The sequence below is a fragment of the Typopeltis vanoorti genome, chromosome 6 (genome assembly GCF_054136105.1).
Source record: "Typopeltis vanoorti isolate ZY-2024b chromosome 6, IOZ_Tvanoo_1.0, whole genome shotgun sequence".
Lineage (NCBI taxonomy): Eukaryota > Metazoa > Arthropoda > Arachnida > Uropygi > Thelyphonidae > Typopeltis > Typopeltis vanoorti.
This window is the reverse complement of record NC_143554.1, coordinates 6,682,991-6,699,324: the sequence shown is the minus strand read 5'-3', so window position 1 is coordinate 6,699,324 and position 16,334 is coordinate 6,682,991. Positions and strand designations below refer to the sequence as shown.

The 16,334-nt window shown below is 34.7% G+C and overlaps 1 protein-coding gene across 3 annotated transcripts in view; it reads left to right on the top strand.

Moving 5' to 3' along the window:
- The window catches only part of LOC150105263 (protein alan shepard-like), a 323,518-nt gene that overhangs the window by 121,842 nt on the left and 185,342 nt on the right, over positions 1 to 16,334 (top strand). For all 3 annotated transcript variants that reach the window (XM_090394029.1, XM_090394030.1, XM_090394028.1), the window contains exon 8: positions 2,210 to 2,253. In XM_090394029.1, the coding sequence (XP_090250155.1) occupies positions 2,210 to 2,253 (44 nt within the window). The remainder of the gene's footprint in view (positions 1 to 2,209; positions 2,254 to 16,334) is intronic.

The following is a 16,334-nucleotide window of genomic DNA, read 5'->3' as shown; positions in this document are numbered from 1 at the left end:
TCAGCTTTTCACTTTATGACAAATAGTTGAGAAATCATAGGAATATAACAACGATCTGTATTTAAGCTTTGTAGATCTGGAAAAGGCATATGAAGATGCCAAGAGTGAAGCTATTCAAAATGCTACAGTTGTATGGTGTCAATGGGGCATTATATCAAGCAATACTTAGTCTTTATTTGAGTTGAAAGTCAGCAGTTAGAATTGAAGGAAGATGGTTTAATGTTAAATCTACTATCAGACAAGGATGTACATTATCCCCCCACCCTCTGTTATTCATTATCTATATGGATCACATTATGAAGGAAAGTGGCATTAAACCTGATATCAAAATTGGTGATGTTAATCTTAGCTCTTTGCTTCATGCAGATGATGTTATGCTTCTAAATAAATCTGCTACAAGTCTGCAAGATTCCCAGACCAAATTGAGTAACTGTTGTAATAGATATGATATGAAGATCAGCAATAACAAGACAAAGACAATGAAGATATCCAGAAACATTGAAAATATCAACTGCATTGTGAATGGAGACCTATAGAACAAATAAAACATTTCTGCTACTTAGGCATGATTTTTAATGAAGATGGTAAATTAAATATGGAAATTGACAACAGAATTTGTAAAGCTTGTATGGTAGAAAGTCAACTGAATAAATTTATATGGAATAAGAGAGAAATTAGTCAAAACACTAAATTAGCTATATACAAGACAGTGTTCAAACCAATTTTAACTTATGGATCTGAGAACTGGATTGAAAATAAAACACTTGACAAAAGACTAGAGAATGCAGATATGAAAGTCCTGAGAAAGATTAGGGATGTGAACAGATGGCATCAATGGCAATATCATATTAAAATTTAAATTGATTTTATCACCCTCTGCTGCATAAGTTGTGTTAGGAAATGTTCAGTAGAATGACAATAGGTTCTCATCCTCAGGTCACCAGTTAGTGCACATGACATCATTCTCTGCAAAACATTCATCTTTCATGATATCACTTTCTGCATTGTCACAGGATTACAGCAGCAGTGTCTTTACAGCCGTCACAAGCTGTTATGTCCTAATGCAGCATGGTCGACTTGTTCTTTAACCATTATAACGATACATCTTCTGTATCGTTATAATGGTTAATGGTTCGATACATAAACATCCTACTGATCTGGAGTGTTTTTAGTTTGTTGAAAATAACAGGTGGCTGCATTCCAACCTTCTGAAGCACTAATACAGTTACACAGTTTTCATAATCTCCCCACTGCATGTTAACATGTATAGCTAGACCCCTCTCTCTCTTTCTACTGATAAACACGTGAATGTTAGCTTTGCACACTGCCACTAATTGAACCAGATGTGCATAATTCTGTGGGTACTGCTAGGATGTGCAGAAGTGGTAACAGTATTTATGGCAAGAAATAGTTTAATCATTTTACTGAATTGCCTCACGTACATTAAATAAGGAGTCATAATCTTGCTGGACTCTGATAATGGAATCACTGTTTTGGACATCATTGGTAAGGAATTTATCTGCTTCCTCGTAAGGATGAACTTGGCATACTTTTTTCTACCTATGAGTCTCCTAAGTTTCTTGATCATATAGGACATCGTGATACGTGCAAACAAAGATCACTTGTTGTTTATAATTAGGAATGGTGGGGTTACATTCAGCTTATATACAGATTGAGAAAATGCGGCTTTGTTGAATTGATCAGTGTAGATTGTAACAAGTGGAAATGATCCAGTGCTGCTTCATAGAAACAAATTTAAATATAGTAGACAAATTAGTGAATCTACTGAAGCCATTATGATTAACTGTAAATTTAATAACAATCATGATTTCAAAATATTTAATAACTTTTTCTAATTACTATATGAAACCTCTTGTTAATTATATCAAACATGATTGTTAATATCTCTTGTCTGCTATCATGATTTGACCTACCTGATTGCATGCTTATGTATATTCCTTGTGACATAAGATAAATTTCATATAATTATCATATGCTCTAAAGATACTAATGTTATATAAGAAAATGTTTGACAGAAGTTAATCTAATGTAAATAATGATTTTTGACTGTTTATTATGTATTTAATTTACTTAAAGTTTAGATGTCTCCCAGTGCAGCAGTGAATATGTTAATTTGTGTTCTGTTAGATTTAAGAAGTTAGTTTAAAAAAGCTAGCAGTAACTATGCTTAATAATGTAATTGTTTCAGGGAATACCACTTGCTTATGATCAGTCAGGACTCTCACAGAATGGGTAAGTACAACTGTAGGACAAGACGACCTGACCTTTGTAATATTCTGTGTTTTTATAAAATTTCTGAATATTGCTAAGAATAAAAATGTGTGTATTATAATTTATCTTATATTGTTTTGTAAAGAACTGTATTTCAGTGAACTATAATATCTGATTTTTGTGGCTCCCAACCGCAAAAAGATTTTGTAAACCTACCATGGTACATTTGTACTATGGATGAGAATAACGATTTTTTTTTTCTATTTTTTAAAATTATATAATTTTTGTATTTTCCATTTATTTATTTTTTACATATCCTGGTAACCCTTTTTCAAGATGGTTCAGCTTCCTGTAAGTGACACGATGGCCTCACAGTGTACAGTGAGATTCATTTCCCACCTGGCCTGTTGGTTGGAAAGTAAATATGCTGACCACTCATCCATCCAGACCCGTATATCTTTTGGACCATTCCTTGTTAAATCATGAAATCAAAAATTAAATTAAAGCTGCATAATTTTGTATTTTGATGAAAATCAGTTCTTTAGTTCTTTAAAAACTTTTAAAGAACTTTTAAAAATTTTAGATGGAAGGTTTTTTTTTCTTGCAATCTATTAATTATGGCAACTGCTTTTATTAAGTTGATTCACAGAATTTTTAGAATTTCAGTGTTTAAAAATTAACCACAGTGTATTTCCAGATTTTCCAGTTTCTCACTTTTTTTTACTTCTATTTTAATGTTCAAGGCAATGTACTTTGGTTACTTATTTGCATTTTCAGACAAACTAAGGGCCCTAGGGTGATTCCACAAGTTTGATGTTTTTGTGTGTTTTATATGTTGTACAATATGTATTGGTTCCATTCTGTTATTTTCATCCCTTCAGCTATGACAGCCTTTTATAAACAGAAGGAAGGCAATGACTTTTTTGTTGCGTCCTTTAACATATTTAGCATGTCCATCTGTCAACACAATTTTCTTAGGAATGTGGAGGAACACAATATGGTAGACATCTAATTTTTTGCATGCATATAGTCAGTTTTGTGTAGATACATAGCACTCAATTAGTTAGCTGTAAAAATAATTCAAATTTTAACTGAGAGTAACTGATGTCTTAACAAGGCATCCTCTAGAGTCTGGATAAAAATGAAGTGAATTTGGAAAAAGGGTAATGGCAAATTAATGCAGCCATATTGATTTTATTTATTCTTATGGCAAAAGGAATACAGAACCGCTACAAGTCAATGTCCAGTCTGGAAAGCCAATCCAAGGCCTCATCCGTCACTTTGTGGATGTCCTGTAGACCACCACATTGAAATTGGCACCTTGGGCAGTCGTTCACAATATGAGTAATCGTCTGAGCCATGGGAGAACAATCACAATAAGGGTGGTCTAACAGCCTCCATTTATGTAGTAGGTAGCCACATCTGCCTTGGTTAGGTCTTATCCTGTTGATTGATGACCAAATCTTCCTATGAAGAGCAAAACCAGGCTGTAGAGCACAGGGATCTTCTACCAGGAAGCCATTTGTTGGGAGATTTTTGGACCTGTATTCTCTCCACATGTCAGATGTTGATGGTAGGGAAGCTGAAGAGAGTTCATCCATGGACCAGAAAGGCTTTCCAGATATTAGGCAAAGACTAGGTGGATTTATAAGAGTCTGGTGCAGGGGCAGGAGTGGGTTGCTTATCACTTTATTAAATTCTTTAATCGACGCTTGTCTTTTCTGTATGTTTGGTGGAACAATGTTAGATAGGACAGGCAGCCAGGAGAGAGGGGTGTTTCTCACTGTCCCACTAATTGTGTGCATGGTAGAGTTTAGCTGGGTGTCTATGATGTTAGTCTGTGCAGTTCTTTCCCAGACAGGGGCACAATATTCTGCTACAGAGAATGTGAAGGCTAGTGCAGACAACCTTAGGACTTCTGCACCACAACTCCAGGTTGTTCCAGTAAGCCTTGAAATGATATTGTTTCTCGTTTTAATTTTGTTGGACAGGTTGGTGATGTGCCTTTTATAGGTTAGGCTTCTTATTTCAGGTGAGACTCGTGTTCTACCATTTTTCCACAGAAAGAAAGGTTGAGGTGTCGATTTGCCTCTGCATTGTTCAGGTGAAATACTGTAGACACTGTTTTTGTTGGATTTGGCTTCAAGTACCACTGCTTGAAGTACTCTTCCGGGATGTTCAGGTCTGTGTTCACGGTTGATTCCAGGTTCGCAAAGGAGGTAGATTGATGTAGGATTGCTGGGTCATCAGCGTACATATACTTGCTTGAGCTGGTGTGTTGTAAGTCATGCACGTAGATGTTAAAAAGTAAAGGGCACAGAGCACTGGTGGGAGACCGTTATGAAGAATTTGGGCCTACTCTTTTTTTCTGCCAATATGGACTCGGATCTTTCTGTTGGAGAGAATGGATTCAAAAAGCGGGAAAGTTTTTTTGCATCTTATAATATTTCCTAGCTTTAGGAGGAGGCCCATGATCCAGACTGTGTCATAAAGCTGATGTTAGGTCAATGAAAGTGGCTCCAGATTTAAGTTTCTTCTGGAAGCCTGCTTCAATCTATGTTGTCAGGGCCAGGACCTGGTCATAGCAACTTCTTCCTGGCCTGAAGCCAGCTTATTCAATTGGGAGTGCTCTTTCGATGAGTGGTGAAATTCTTTTAAGGAGAATTCTTTCAAAGAGGCTTAAAGGTGGAGCAAAGCAAGGAGATAGGTCATAGATTTTTGACATCATTTGGATCTTTATCTGGTTTGGGCATGGCAATTATTTTGGCTTCCCCCCACAGATTTGGTAGTTTTCCAATCATTATAATGTTTGAGAAAAGGGCTGCCAGCCATATGCTGATTTTTTAAAATAGTCTCTGAGACATGTAGTGACTTCTTCTCTGCAGCACAACTGTCTTCTTCCATTTAATCCTGTGTGAAGGAATGTCCACAGCATGGTCTACCAGTTCTGACTTACATATAGATGATGCAGACATAATTTTTATGTTCTTTAAGGTAAATGATAACACATCTACCAATCTGTCCAGAGTAGGAGGCTAAGTTGCAGATATAAGGAACTTTATACACTCCAGGATATGCCAGAGGATGAAGCTAATCCTTAGGAAAACAGATAAAAGTTGCTGGTTGGGTGTGTAGTTTGAAAGTGATTATGGAGATTATATTTATGGAGAATTTTTGCCATCTTTTCTTATGTATCCTGAATATAAGGGATGGGAACAATTTTGTTGTGCTCCTATGTGTAGATTGTAGAGGACATGTAGTGTTTCATCTATTTTGTGGGGGTTATAGTCATTGGCTAAAAAGAGTGTTGTGAACATACCCAAGTTAAGTAGCCAGGGCTGTGTCATTAGAACAAATAACCCTGGTTCCATGAGTGAGTGTTTGGGGAATGCCATACTGTTGGGATGGGCAGTGATATGATGGCTTGTGTAAGTACCTTCCAGTGTATGTGGGTTTCCTATAAATATAAAAGATATGACTACCAAATGGTTCGTTATCAGCTAATATGTCTTGGAAGGGAAGACAGATGTTAGTTTCATATCTGTGATGTATTTTAGGATGATGGCTGTTTAAGTGCACTAAAAGTCTATGCAATGTATCTGTGCCATGAGGCTAAATAGCAGATACATCATTATTTTTATTATTGTTATTATTATTATTTATGGGGAACCTATCCACCAGAGGTTGGCCAACCTATAGACACTAGTACCATTAATGGATAAGAAGGAACTTGTGTGCATTTACCTTAAAGAGATGTGGATTGTATTCTTTGAGAAACACATAATATGACAGCAGTAGAAGGGATGAATGAAAAGGAAGAGAAATTTGTTCTGTGATTTTGGAGATACATTGTGAGAGAGTGATGATTAGTTATTGCACGTGTTTGAATGGATTTGACAGAGAGTGAGATATGTTATTATGCTAATTCTGATAAATAATGGTCATAAAAGTATTTGTAGAAGGTGCAAATAGTAGAAACTGAGCACCTATGTGAAAGTGAGCAAAGTGTACTGGTGAGAGAGAAGAAATTAATCAGCCTGACTGTCCTTTTCTGTACAGAGTCCAGTAGCATTAGGGAGCTCTTAGGGGCACCACCCCAGATATGGGGGCATTATTCAATGGTTGGATAGATTTGTGATTTGTATAAAGTTAGAAGTTGTTTGGAGTTAAAGTAATGCTTCAAATGAAACAGAAAGCCTATTTTTTTCGGAGGTAGAGAAGCAATATTTGTAATACATTAGTGTTATCCTAAGAAGATCTCATCATGCATATGGATTTTGGTGTTGTCAAAGGTAAGGATGAAAGAGAATTGCTCATTTTGTGGGAATAAAGCAGAGCTGTGTTTTACCAGCATTGAAATTGAAAAGATTATCCAAACCCTAATGAATGATTTGGAAATCTGTATTTAAGGTGATTGTGGTCAAGGCTCTGGAGATTGTGGTGATTTGTGCATTGCCAGTTTTGTCAAATGAAAGGGAAGAATGTAGTGTGCTGTCGTCTGCAAAACTATATATTGGGTTGGTAGTCTGCTGGAGAAAGTCATTTATATCTAGAAGGAATAGCATGGGTGAGAGAACAGGATCTTATGGGATGCCTGCATTGATTGTATACTTAGAAGATAAAGAAACCATCCTCATCACCTGAAGTGAGTGTCTAATCAGAAAGCTAGCAGTTCAACTGCAGTTCAGACCATATGATGGGAGTTTTATTTAACGGACCTTTGTGCCAGACCCAGTCTTGGAGATATTAACCACCTTACTGGCCATTATGGATTAAATATGCATCCTCATATGCTTTGTATCCATTATCCATCATATATTTCAATGTAACATCAATGGTATTACAATTTTAATATGCACTTGGCATCCATGATAACCTTGACATCTATAGACGTCTTGGCCGGTAGCGTGGTTAAGGATAACCACTTGGGACTCACCAGATTTTTCCATGGTATATGACCACATATGGGTGACATCGGAGGAGAGGTAGAAAGCCAGGAGGTTGGCAACAGATCATTGGGACACAGTGGTGGTGGTAGAACAGTGTTGGATAGAAGTTGCAAACCAATGACTTGGGTTAGAGACCAGAATGCATGAATGAAATTTGGCTTTGTGCAAGTTTCCTGCTTTTAGCTCTCTCTCAAAGTCAGTTTTTGTTGTTGATAGTTTCTTTAAACTATTCTGGATTTCATTATACGCAGTATCGATAGATGGAGTTTTAGATGCAAGCCAGTTATTGTATGCCCGATTCTTCTCTTGTACAACTTCTGTTTAAGAACCAAGGCTTAGATAGGGGATGGGAACAAATGCTTCCATGGTGATAAGAATTATTATGGTGATACGTTCAGCACTTAGGTTTGGGTTAGATGGCAAAAGTAGAAATCCATCCAAAGAGATTATCTATGTGACTACTATGTGGCATAGTAGTTACATAGATCGTCCCATTTGGATTTCTTGTAATGCCATGCAATGTGTCGATATGAAAGATTGTATTCACCTTGTTTCGCTGGGAAGAGATAATCACAAGATTGTTTCTGAACTACCTAGAGGACAGACTACGTTTACGATGTACATCGATGGGAGAAGACAGAGGTCCAAAGTATTCAAAGAGTGATTAGGATTGTCTAGTATTCTGGTATGCATATGCACTACTTGAATAAGGTAGTTGGTCATGGCAATTAGGAGAGCCAGCGGTGTTTTTGAACCTTGAAGTTTATGTGACATAACCAAACTGTTGGTTTATGTGTAGCTATGTTGTGTGCTTAATTTTCTAGAATTAACTGTATTAACTCTGTTTTTATTCAGCCCTTGGTGGGCACCCTGTTTGGACATTAGTTCCTTTCAGTTATAATTTGAATTGTTTTTACAACTATCTAATTGAGCACTATATGCTTACCACATTTGTAATTTTGTGATCTGAGGATGGCAGTTGGAAATCCAGCAAAATATTAGTAAGTTCAAGCATTTTTCTCTGGTGTTTATACTATGAAGCGCTGTTATGAATGTTTCTTGCTTAATTTGCATTATAATTTTTCATTGACAATGTCAGTATCACTCATCTGAAATCTTCATAGTGATGTGAACATGTCCAACCTGTCCCATTACAATCAAAAGAAACCTGAAATCTTTTTTATTCACACAGTCAGCTTATTAATTGGTCACCTCTGTTTACAAAGAGGGAGGAGATGCAAGTGATGAACAGAACAGCTATGTTGCACTAATTTGCTTAAGGTGGGCAGAAGGAAGTGATTGATAAAGCTGGTGTGAACTAATCTTCTTTCTAAATGGATGGAAACCTAGTGATGGACAGCTAACATAAGCTGAGACTGTGTTCTCTTAAAACTGAAATTTAAAGAAATGTGATGATGATGATGATCATCATCAAATTCCTTGGGGTGCCTAAGGGTCAAAGCTTAATTAAAAAGTAGAAGTTTTTGTAGACAGCAGCTCATTTTGTGTTTAAAAGTTAATTTTTTTTTATCCATAAGATAAAAAAAATTTAATTGTATACTTTAGATGCATAATTTTCATATGTATAACAGAAAATGTTTTGTTATATTCAGGCAATAATTATCAAGGAAAGGAAGCAGTAACTGTAATATTCAACAGTAAAATGAGAAACTGGACAATGAGACTTGTTTGTGCTGCCTATCTTTCGTTGTATTTTGCTGATTATATTTATGGACTCAACTACCATATGAGATTTAAAAAACAAAAGCAAAAAAAAAAAAAACTACTTTAATAACACCAAAATTTTGTTTCCATCTTTATTCTAACGTCATCTTTAGAAATGTATACACTATGATAGAACAACTACACCACACCAAGCTATTGTAATGTACATACTGTCTAAAATTAATTATCCTGCCTACCCTGAACTCATGTGGCTTTAAGGACTGTAGGTTAAGCAGAGAATGAACTGGAGTAAACTGTGAATGAATAGATTAATATAAAGTGGATATCAACTGGATATCAAAAATAGGAATTTTTTAAATGCGAACATAATTATTTTATTTATTTTTAGTTTATCATCATCAATGTATCATCAAGGGGTATTCAGGCTACCATGACAGCACTGCATGATTATGTTTACATTATTAATAAGCTATCAACAATTTTCTTCCAAATTAGTCTATTACTTCTCAGCACTCCAAGATTGTTGTATTTAACATTTCGTTCTTCTAATGTGTTTCTGATCGAATGAATCCACATCTACCTTAGTCTTCCTTTGGGTCTCTTTCCTGCCATCTGAGCATCAAACACCTGTTTTGCTAACCTTTCCTATCCCATTGTATTTAAGTGACCATACCACTTTAGAACAGCCCTATTCACACATTCTTGAATGCAAACAATGTCATCACGTTCTTCCTAATGTCTTCATTTTAAATATGATTCTGCCATCGATTCCATCAGTTCATGTCCCTAATTTTTCTCAGAATCATATTTGTAGTTTCTAGTCTTTGATCAAGTATTTTATTTCTTACTCAACTTTCAGATCCATAACTTAAAACTGGTTTGAACACCGTCTTGTGCATTGCTAGGTTAGTGTTTTGACTAATTTCTCTCTTATTCCATATAAATTATTCAACTTCCTCTCCACCATGCCATCTTCACTAAAAACTATACTTAAATAGCTGACATATTTTACTTGTTCTATAGGCTCTCCATTCAGAATGCAGCTGAAGCATTCCTATGTTCCTGCCCATTTTCATAGTTTTGACCTTTTTATTGCTGATTTTCATGAAATTTGTTACAGCTGTTATTCAATGTAGTTAGAGAATCCTGAAGACTTATTCTGAATGTATTCAGGAATACATTATTCTGAATGTATTCAGGAATACATTATCATCATCATCATACGTATCAAGGATTTAGGCCTAGATGGCCTGTTCCGGCCTTAGAAGTCATCCTTGAATCGTTTAAGAGAACGTCCTGGTTTTCTTTTTCCTAATGGCTTGTACTTTAAGGCTTGTTTTGGTAATCTTTCTGTTTTCATTCTTTGAACGTGTTCCATCCATTTATGTTTATATTTTTTAATTTTTTCTATTACTGGTTCTTGGTTTAATTCTTTCATAATACCTTCATTTCTTTTGTGATCAAATAGGGTATACTTTGCAGTTTGTCTCATAAACTTCATTTCTGCTGTTGTTAATCTTTGTTTGTCTTTTTGTTTTATTGTCCAGATTTCTCTTCCATACATTAATACCGGTAAGGCTAATGTATACTTTTAGCCTGGTTTGTTTTTGAACTAGGTTTGGTTTAAATATAGAGTTAATTACACCTGTTATTTTTAAATATTTTGCAATTTTTACGTTTATATCTTTTTCATTTTCATATATGATCATACATCCTAGGTAGTTAAATGAATTCACCTATTCTAAGATCTTGTTATCTATTACTATTTTAGTTCTTGCTGGATCTTGTCCTTTAAAAGCCATAGTTTTTGATTTTTCTGTTGATATTATCATACCATAATCTTTGGATATCTCATTTAGATTTAAAATAGCTTTCTGTAAGTTATCTTCAGAATTTGTAATTATTATTTGGTTGTCTGCAAAGAGGAGAGTGTTTAAGTTAACTGTAGATGAAAGTTTAATTCCTTGGTGTATATTTTTATCCCATTTTATTATTATTTCATTTAAGTAGATATTAAAAAGAGTTGCTGAGAGGGGACATCCCTGTCGGACCCCTTGGTTTATCTCTCTGGTATATGATAGCTCATGATTTAATCTTATTTGTATTTGATTATTTTCATATATACTTGTGATAGCTTTTAGGATATTATTTGGTATTTGTCTTTCTTTTAATATGTTAAATAATGTTTCTTTTAACTTTGTCAAATGCTTTTTCAAAGTCAATAAATGCAATATGTGTTTCCAAATTATATTCTCTTCTTTTCTCTACTATTAATTTTAGGCAAAAGGCTGGGTCTATACATGATCGTCCTTTTTTAAATCCATTCTGCACCTCTAGAATAAAGTTTTCGGAATATTTCATTAGTTTGTTATTTAAGATTCTGCTATATATTTTGTAACAGGAATTTATATACTGATACCTCTATAGTTTTTAGGGTCATCTCTATTACCTTTCTTAAAGATAGGAATCACAGTTGCTTTTTTCCATTCTATTGGGGGGATACCAATTGAGTAAATTTTATTTAAAAATAACAAGAGTCTTTTTTTTGAATCTTGTTCCTGCATATTTATATAGTTCTGAACCTAGCTTATCTTCTCCAGGTGATTTTCCGTTTCTTGTTTCTTTTAGGCTGATTTCTAATTCTTCTTCAGTTATTTCCTTTTCATTTTCGTTAATTGTTTGCCAGTTGTCTTTTTTAAAATATTTGTCTGTCCACAGTTCTGTGTAGTAATTTAGAAATTCTTCTAATTTTAATTCAGTGTTTAATTTTATGTTTTCTTTGGTATCTGCATTTAGGTGTTTCAAAATCTCATATACATTGGGTCTTATTTTATATAAATCATGTTCTAAATTAGAAACAAATTTATTCCATGATTCTCTATGTCGTTTTCTGACTTCTCTTTTAGCTATGTCTCTTATTCTTTTATATTCTATTTCCTCTTCTAATCTTTTACTGCTTAACCATTTGTGATAGGCTTCTTTTTTCTTTTTAATTATTTCTTTGATTGTATCATCCCAGATCATTTATTAATACATTATCTATAAAGCAAATAGCTAATTTTAATATATCAAATTATAATCATCACTTTCTTTCATAATGTGATCCATATAGATGATGAATAACCATGTACTGTGAGCCTCCAATGTCTTACTGTAGAATTCATATAGGTTGTGAAGAGAATGGGTGATGGGCTACAGCCTTTCCTTACTCCCTTGTTTATAGGTTCCCAGTCAGAGGAATTCCATTAACTTTTACTGCAATCAGTATATGTATCATGGATTGCTTTAATTAGGTGATGAGGAACTCTATCATTTATTAATATTTCAAAAAGTTTATTGCGGTTAACTCTGTCAAATGCTTTAGAATAATCAATAAAAGCAATATGGGTTTCCTGATTGTATTCTTTATATGTATTTGAAATAAAATTTTTAAGGTAAAGTATCCATCTGCACAAGAGCGACCTCTCTTGTGCAGATGGATAAGAGAGGTCGCTCTTGTGCAGATGGATAAGAGCAAAAGAGCGACCTCTCTTGAATCCATTCTGCTCTTCTCCTGTCTTATCTTCATATAATTGGGACAGTCTATTTTTCAGCATTTTACTATAGATTTTATATCCACAGTTTAGGAGACTAATTTCTCTGTAATTTTCAAAGTTATTAATATCACCCTTCTTATGTATAGGAATAACTATTGCCTTTTGCCAGTCTTTTGGTGGTGGTTCACCATTCCATATTTTATTTATTAGTTTAAGAAAACAAATTTTGAAGTTTGGGCCTGCATATTTGATTAATTCAGTATTTAACCCATCTTCACCTGGTGTTTTATGGTTTTTACAACTTTTTAGAGTAGTTTCTGTAACTCATCTATGATACAGGATCCAAGAGTGTCTCATTATCAAAGTTTATTGTTTCAAAATCTTTATTATGAGTACAATAGTTTTTATAATAACTTATCCAGGTATTCTGATTGATGGGGGAAAGACGTGTTTTCTCTTATATCTCTATTTAAATTATTTAATATTTTAAAAGTTTTGGACTGTGGGTGTAATATCTGTGTCAAGTTCAGATGCAAAGTTGTCCCAGGACTCTGTGTTTTCTTCTTATAGCTTGTTTAGCGATTGCTCTTTTTCTTTTGTATTCTATATAGTCATCTTGAGATTTTTGTTGCCAAGTATTTAAAAGCATTCCTTTTGTCTTCAATAATTTGGACAATCTGATCATCCCATTTTCTAATTCTCTTTCTTCTCCACCATTTCCTCTTTTTTCCCAGTGATTCATTGGCCATGTCTGTTATAATTGTTTTGATGTTATTCCATTCTTCCTCAACAGTTTTGCCTAAGTTTATATTTTCTATTTTTTCATTAATCCTTTTTTATAGAGCCATTTAATGCTAGGGTCATTTAAAAGGCCAATCTTAAAAAAAGTTACCTATTCAGATGAATGGGCTTCTCATTAACCACTGAGGTGGGAATCTTAGGTTTGAAACAAGAAGAAAGGTCTGTTTTTATTCACAACTTCGGTAAACTCTTGTATCTAGAATGAATTTTGCAAGTTTATTAGCTAATAAATAATCTATAATTGTCTGGAAACCACTTGTTGACCAAGTATATTTATGGCAGTCTTTATGCTTAAAGAATGAATTTGCAATTTTTAAACTATTAAATACTGAAAAATCAATTCATTTTTTTTTTTTAACAAATGCACTAATATAGATACAATACTGTTTGCAGATGATCAGGCTATACTTGCAACCTCTGAAACTGATCTCCAGTACTCTATCCATCATTTTAATTTATTAGTAAAACAATTTAATACGGAAATTTCAAAAGAGAAGACAAAGGTACTTTAAGGGAAGAGAACCTATAAGAAGCAAAATCTGTTTAGACAATACAATTATTGAACAAGTCAACTCTTTCAAATACCTTGGATATCACCTAACCTACAGAGAAGAAAAAGACATAGAAATTAAAATTACAAATTTCATTAGAACTTTAAATGTTATTAATCAAGTATTTAAACCTTCGAAGGTACAGAAACATACTCGGATTAGAGCTTATAAAACATTAGCAAGACCATTGCTGACTTATGGAAGTGAAGCATGGACGATTAAAACAGGAGATGAGAGAAGAATAACTGCAGCAGAAATGTGAGATTTATGAGGAGAACTGCAGGATACATCTTGTTAGATCATAAAAGAAATAAAGAAATCATGGCAGCTGTAGATGGAAATGAAGACAGCATATTGCAAGAATGGACAATAGTAGAATCACCAAACAAATCCTTGAATTCAAACCCATGGGGAAGAGGGCAGTTGGAAGACAATATAAAAGATGGAATGAGACCATAACAGGCTCCGAGGCCTAATACAAGATAGGAAGAAGAAGATGATGATGAATAAGAGCAGAGATAATGTGCATCCTAGTCTTACACCTGATTTTACATCAAACACCATCTTCCTGTATTCCCTTCAATTGCCTTGTATAATGTTTTATTTACCTCATAACTAGTGTTTTGGAAAACTTTTCTCTGAGCACCTTGTCATATACCTTTTCCAGATCTACAAAACTTAAGTACTGATCCTTGTCTTATTCTTGTGATTTCTCAACTATTTGTCGTAAAGTGTAAATCTGATCCTGACCACCTCTATTTGGCCTGAACCCTGCTTTTTCTCCAAGTTTCTTTTCTACAATCTTTCTTAACCCCTTTTCAAGTATGCTTGCATAAATCTTATCCAGAATACTTAGTAAAGAAATTCTTCTGTAATTTTCACATTCAGCTTTATTCCCTTTTTTTTATAAATAGGAACTACGAGAACTCTATTCCAATCATCTGGAATTCAACCTTCAGAGGCCCTCTGAATTATGCAATGTAGCCACTACAAAACTTTTATATTTCTGTATTTTGAGCATTTGTGGTTGAATATCATCAACTCTAGTTGTCTTTCTACATTTTTAGTTTTAGACAGCTTTTTCCACTTCAAGTATTGATTTGTACTTTTGTTTGCATTTCTCTTGAAAATTTTTCTACTACAGTTCTTTCAATGCTTGTTTCATTTAACAGTCTATCAAAGTAATGCCCCTCTTCTGACCACACCCAACGTTGTGTCCTCTGGCACTACGAGGGTACAAAGTGGGATGATCTCTGGAACTGCTACTACTACGGCTCCTGTTTTCCATGGAATAACCATTGCTTCCACTCTTCCGATTCAGACACCTGCACTGAGCGAGTTACATCCACAGTGACATGAAGGCATTCATCCCTTGTTCCATCCAAAATTCCCATCCACTTTCCAAGCCCTGGTCAACAGAAGATGTATAAAAGCAGTCTAAGAAAATAATTCAGCTTACCACAGGTGGCTTGCATTAAGAACCCAAGCTTCATACTCAGCCTATGTGGAAGCACGCAATAAATGTAAATCAACTATCAACAAATCCAAATTGAACTTGAGAAGAAAACTTGTCTCTTTCTGAATGGTAACTGTTCCTTCTGATTCCTCGCAAAAGCCATCGGAGGATGCATCTTCTGCCCATCTACACATCTTCTGCCCGTCCCTCTCACACATCCAAACGGTGGCGCTGTTACAGCACCCAAAGAAAAAGCTGACGTCCTAGCATCACTCTTTTCCTCTAACTCCTGCATAGATGATGAAAGCAAATTACCTCCTTCCATACGTCACCTGTGGCCTTTTGGCAGAAAGACATTAGAAGAATATTAGACAACCTGAACACTACAAAGTTGTCTGGTCCTGATGGCATCACTCCTATTGTACTCAAATGTTATGCTCCAGAGCTAACACCTGTCCTCTATCATCTTTTCAGTCTTCTATACTCAGCTGGCACCTATCCATCTCTTGGAGACTAACATATATCCAACCTATTCCCAAAATAGGAGACAGTAGTTTACTATATAACTACTGACTAATTGTCCAGTAGGCCACTCCAAAATAATGAAAGAAGTTATCAATGGTGAACTTTTTTCACCAACTAGATACTCACCAGTTAATCAGGGACTCCAGTATGGATTCTGCCAATTCAGATTCATGGCTGATATCTTAGTCTACGTCGCTCACCACTGGACATGTGCCATGGAAAGGTTAAGAGAAACATATGCTGTCACCTTTGACATTTCCAAGGCTTTTGGCATCCATTTCTTACCTTCTTTCAGCAGGGACAGTTCATCAGCAATTTGAGGAAAAACAGTAAAGCATAAATAATTGACTTTAAAAAAAAAGTCAAAAAGATCTTAAAATCAAGTGCTATCAACTGTGAAATCCAGAACTCAAACTGCAACTAATGCTTAGCCCATGCAGTTAATTTGCAAACCTGTTAGAACTTTCCATATCAACTTCACATATATATGCAGTCTCCTTTCCAACTTCAGTGTTCATTTGCATCTCTACAAAATCCCATCTGCTTTTTCTGAAAGAAAACTAAATCACAACTTTTGCAAACATTGCTCATCTTAGCT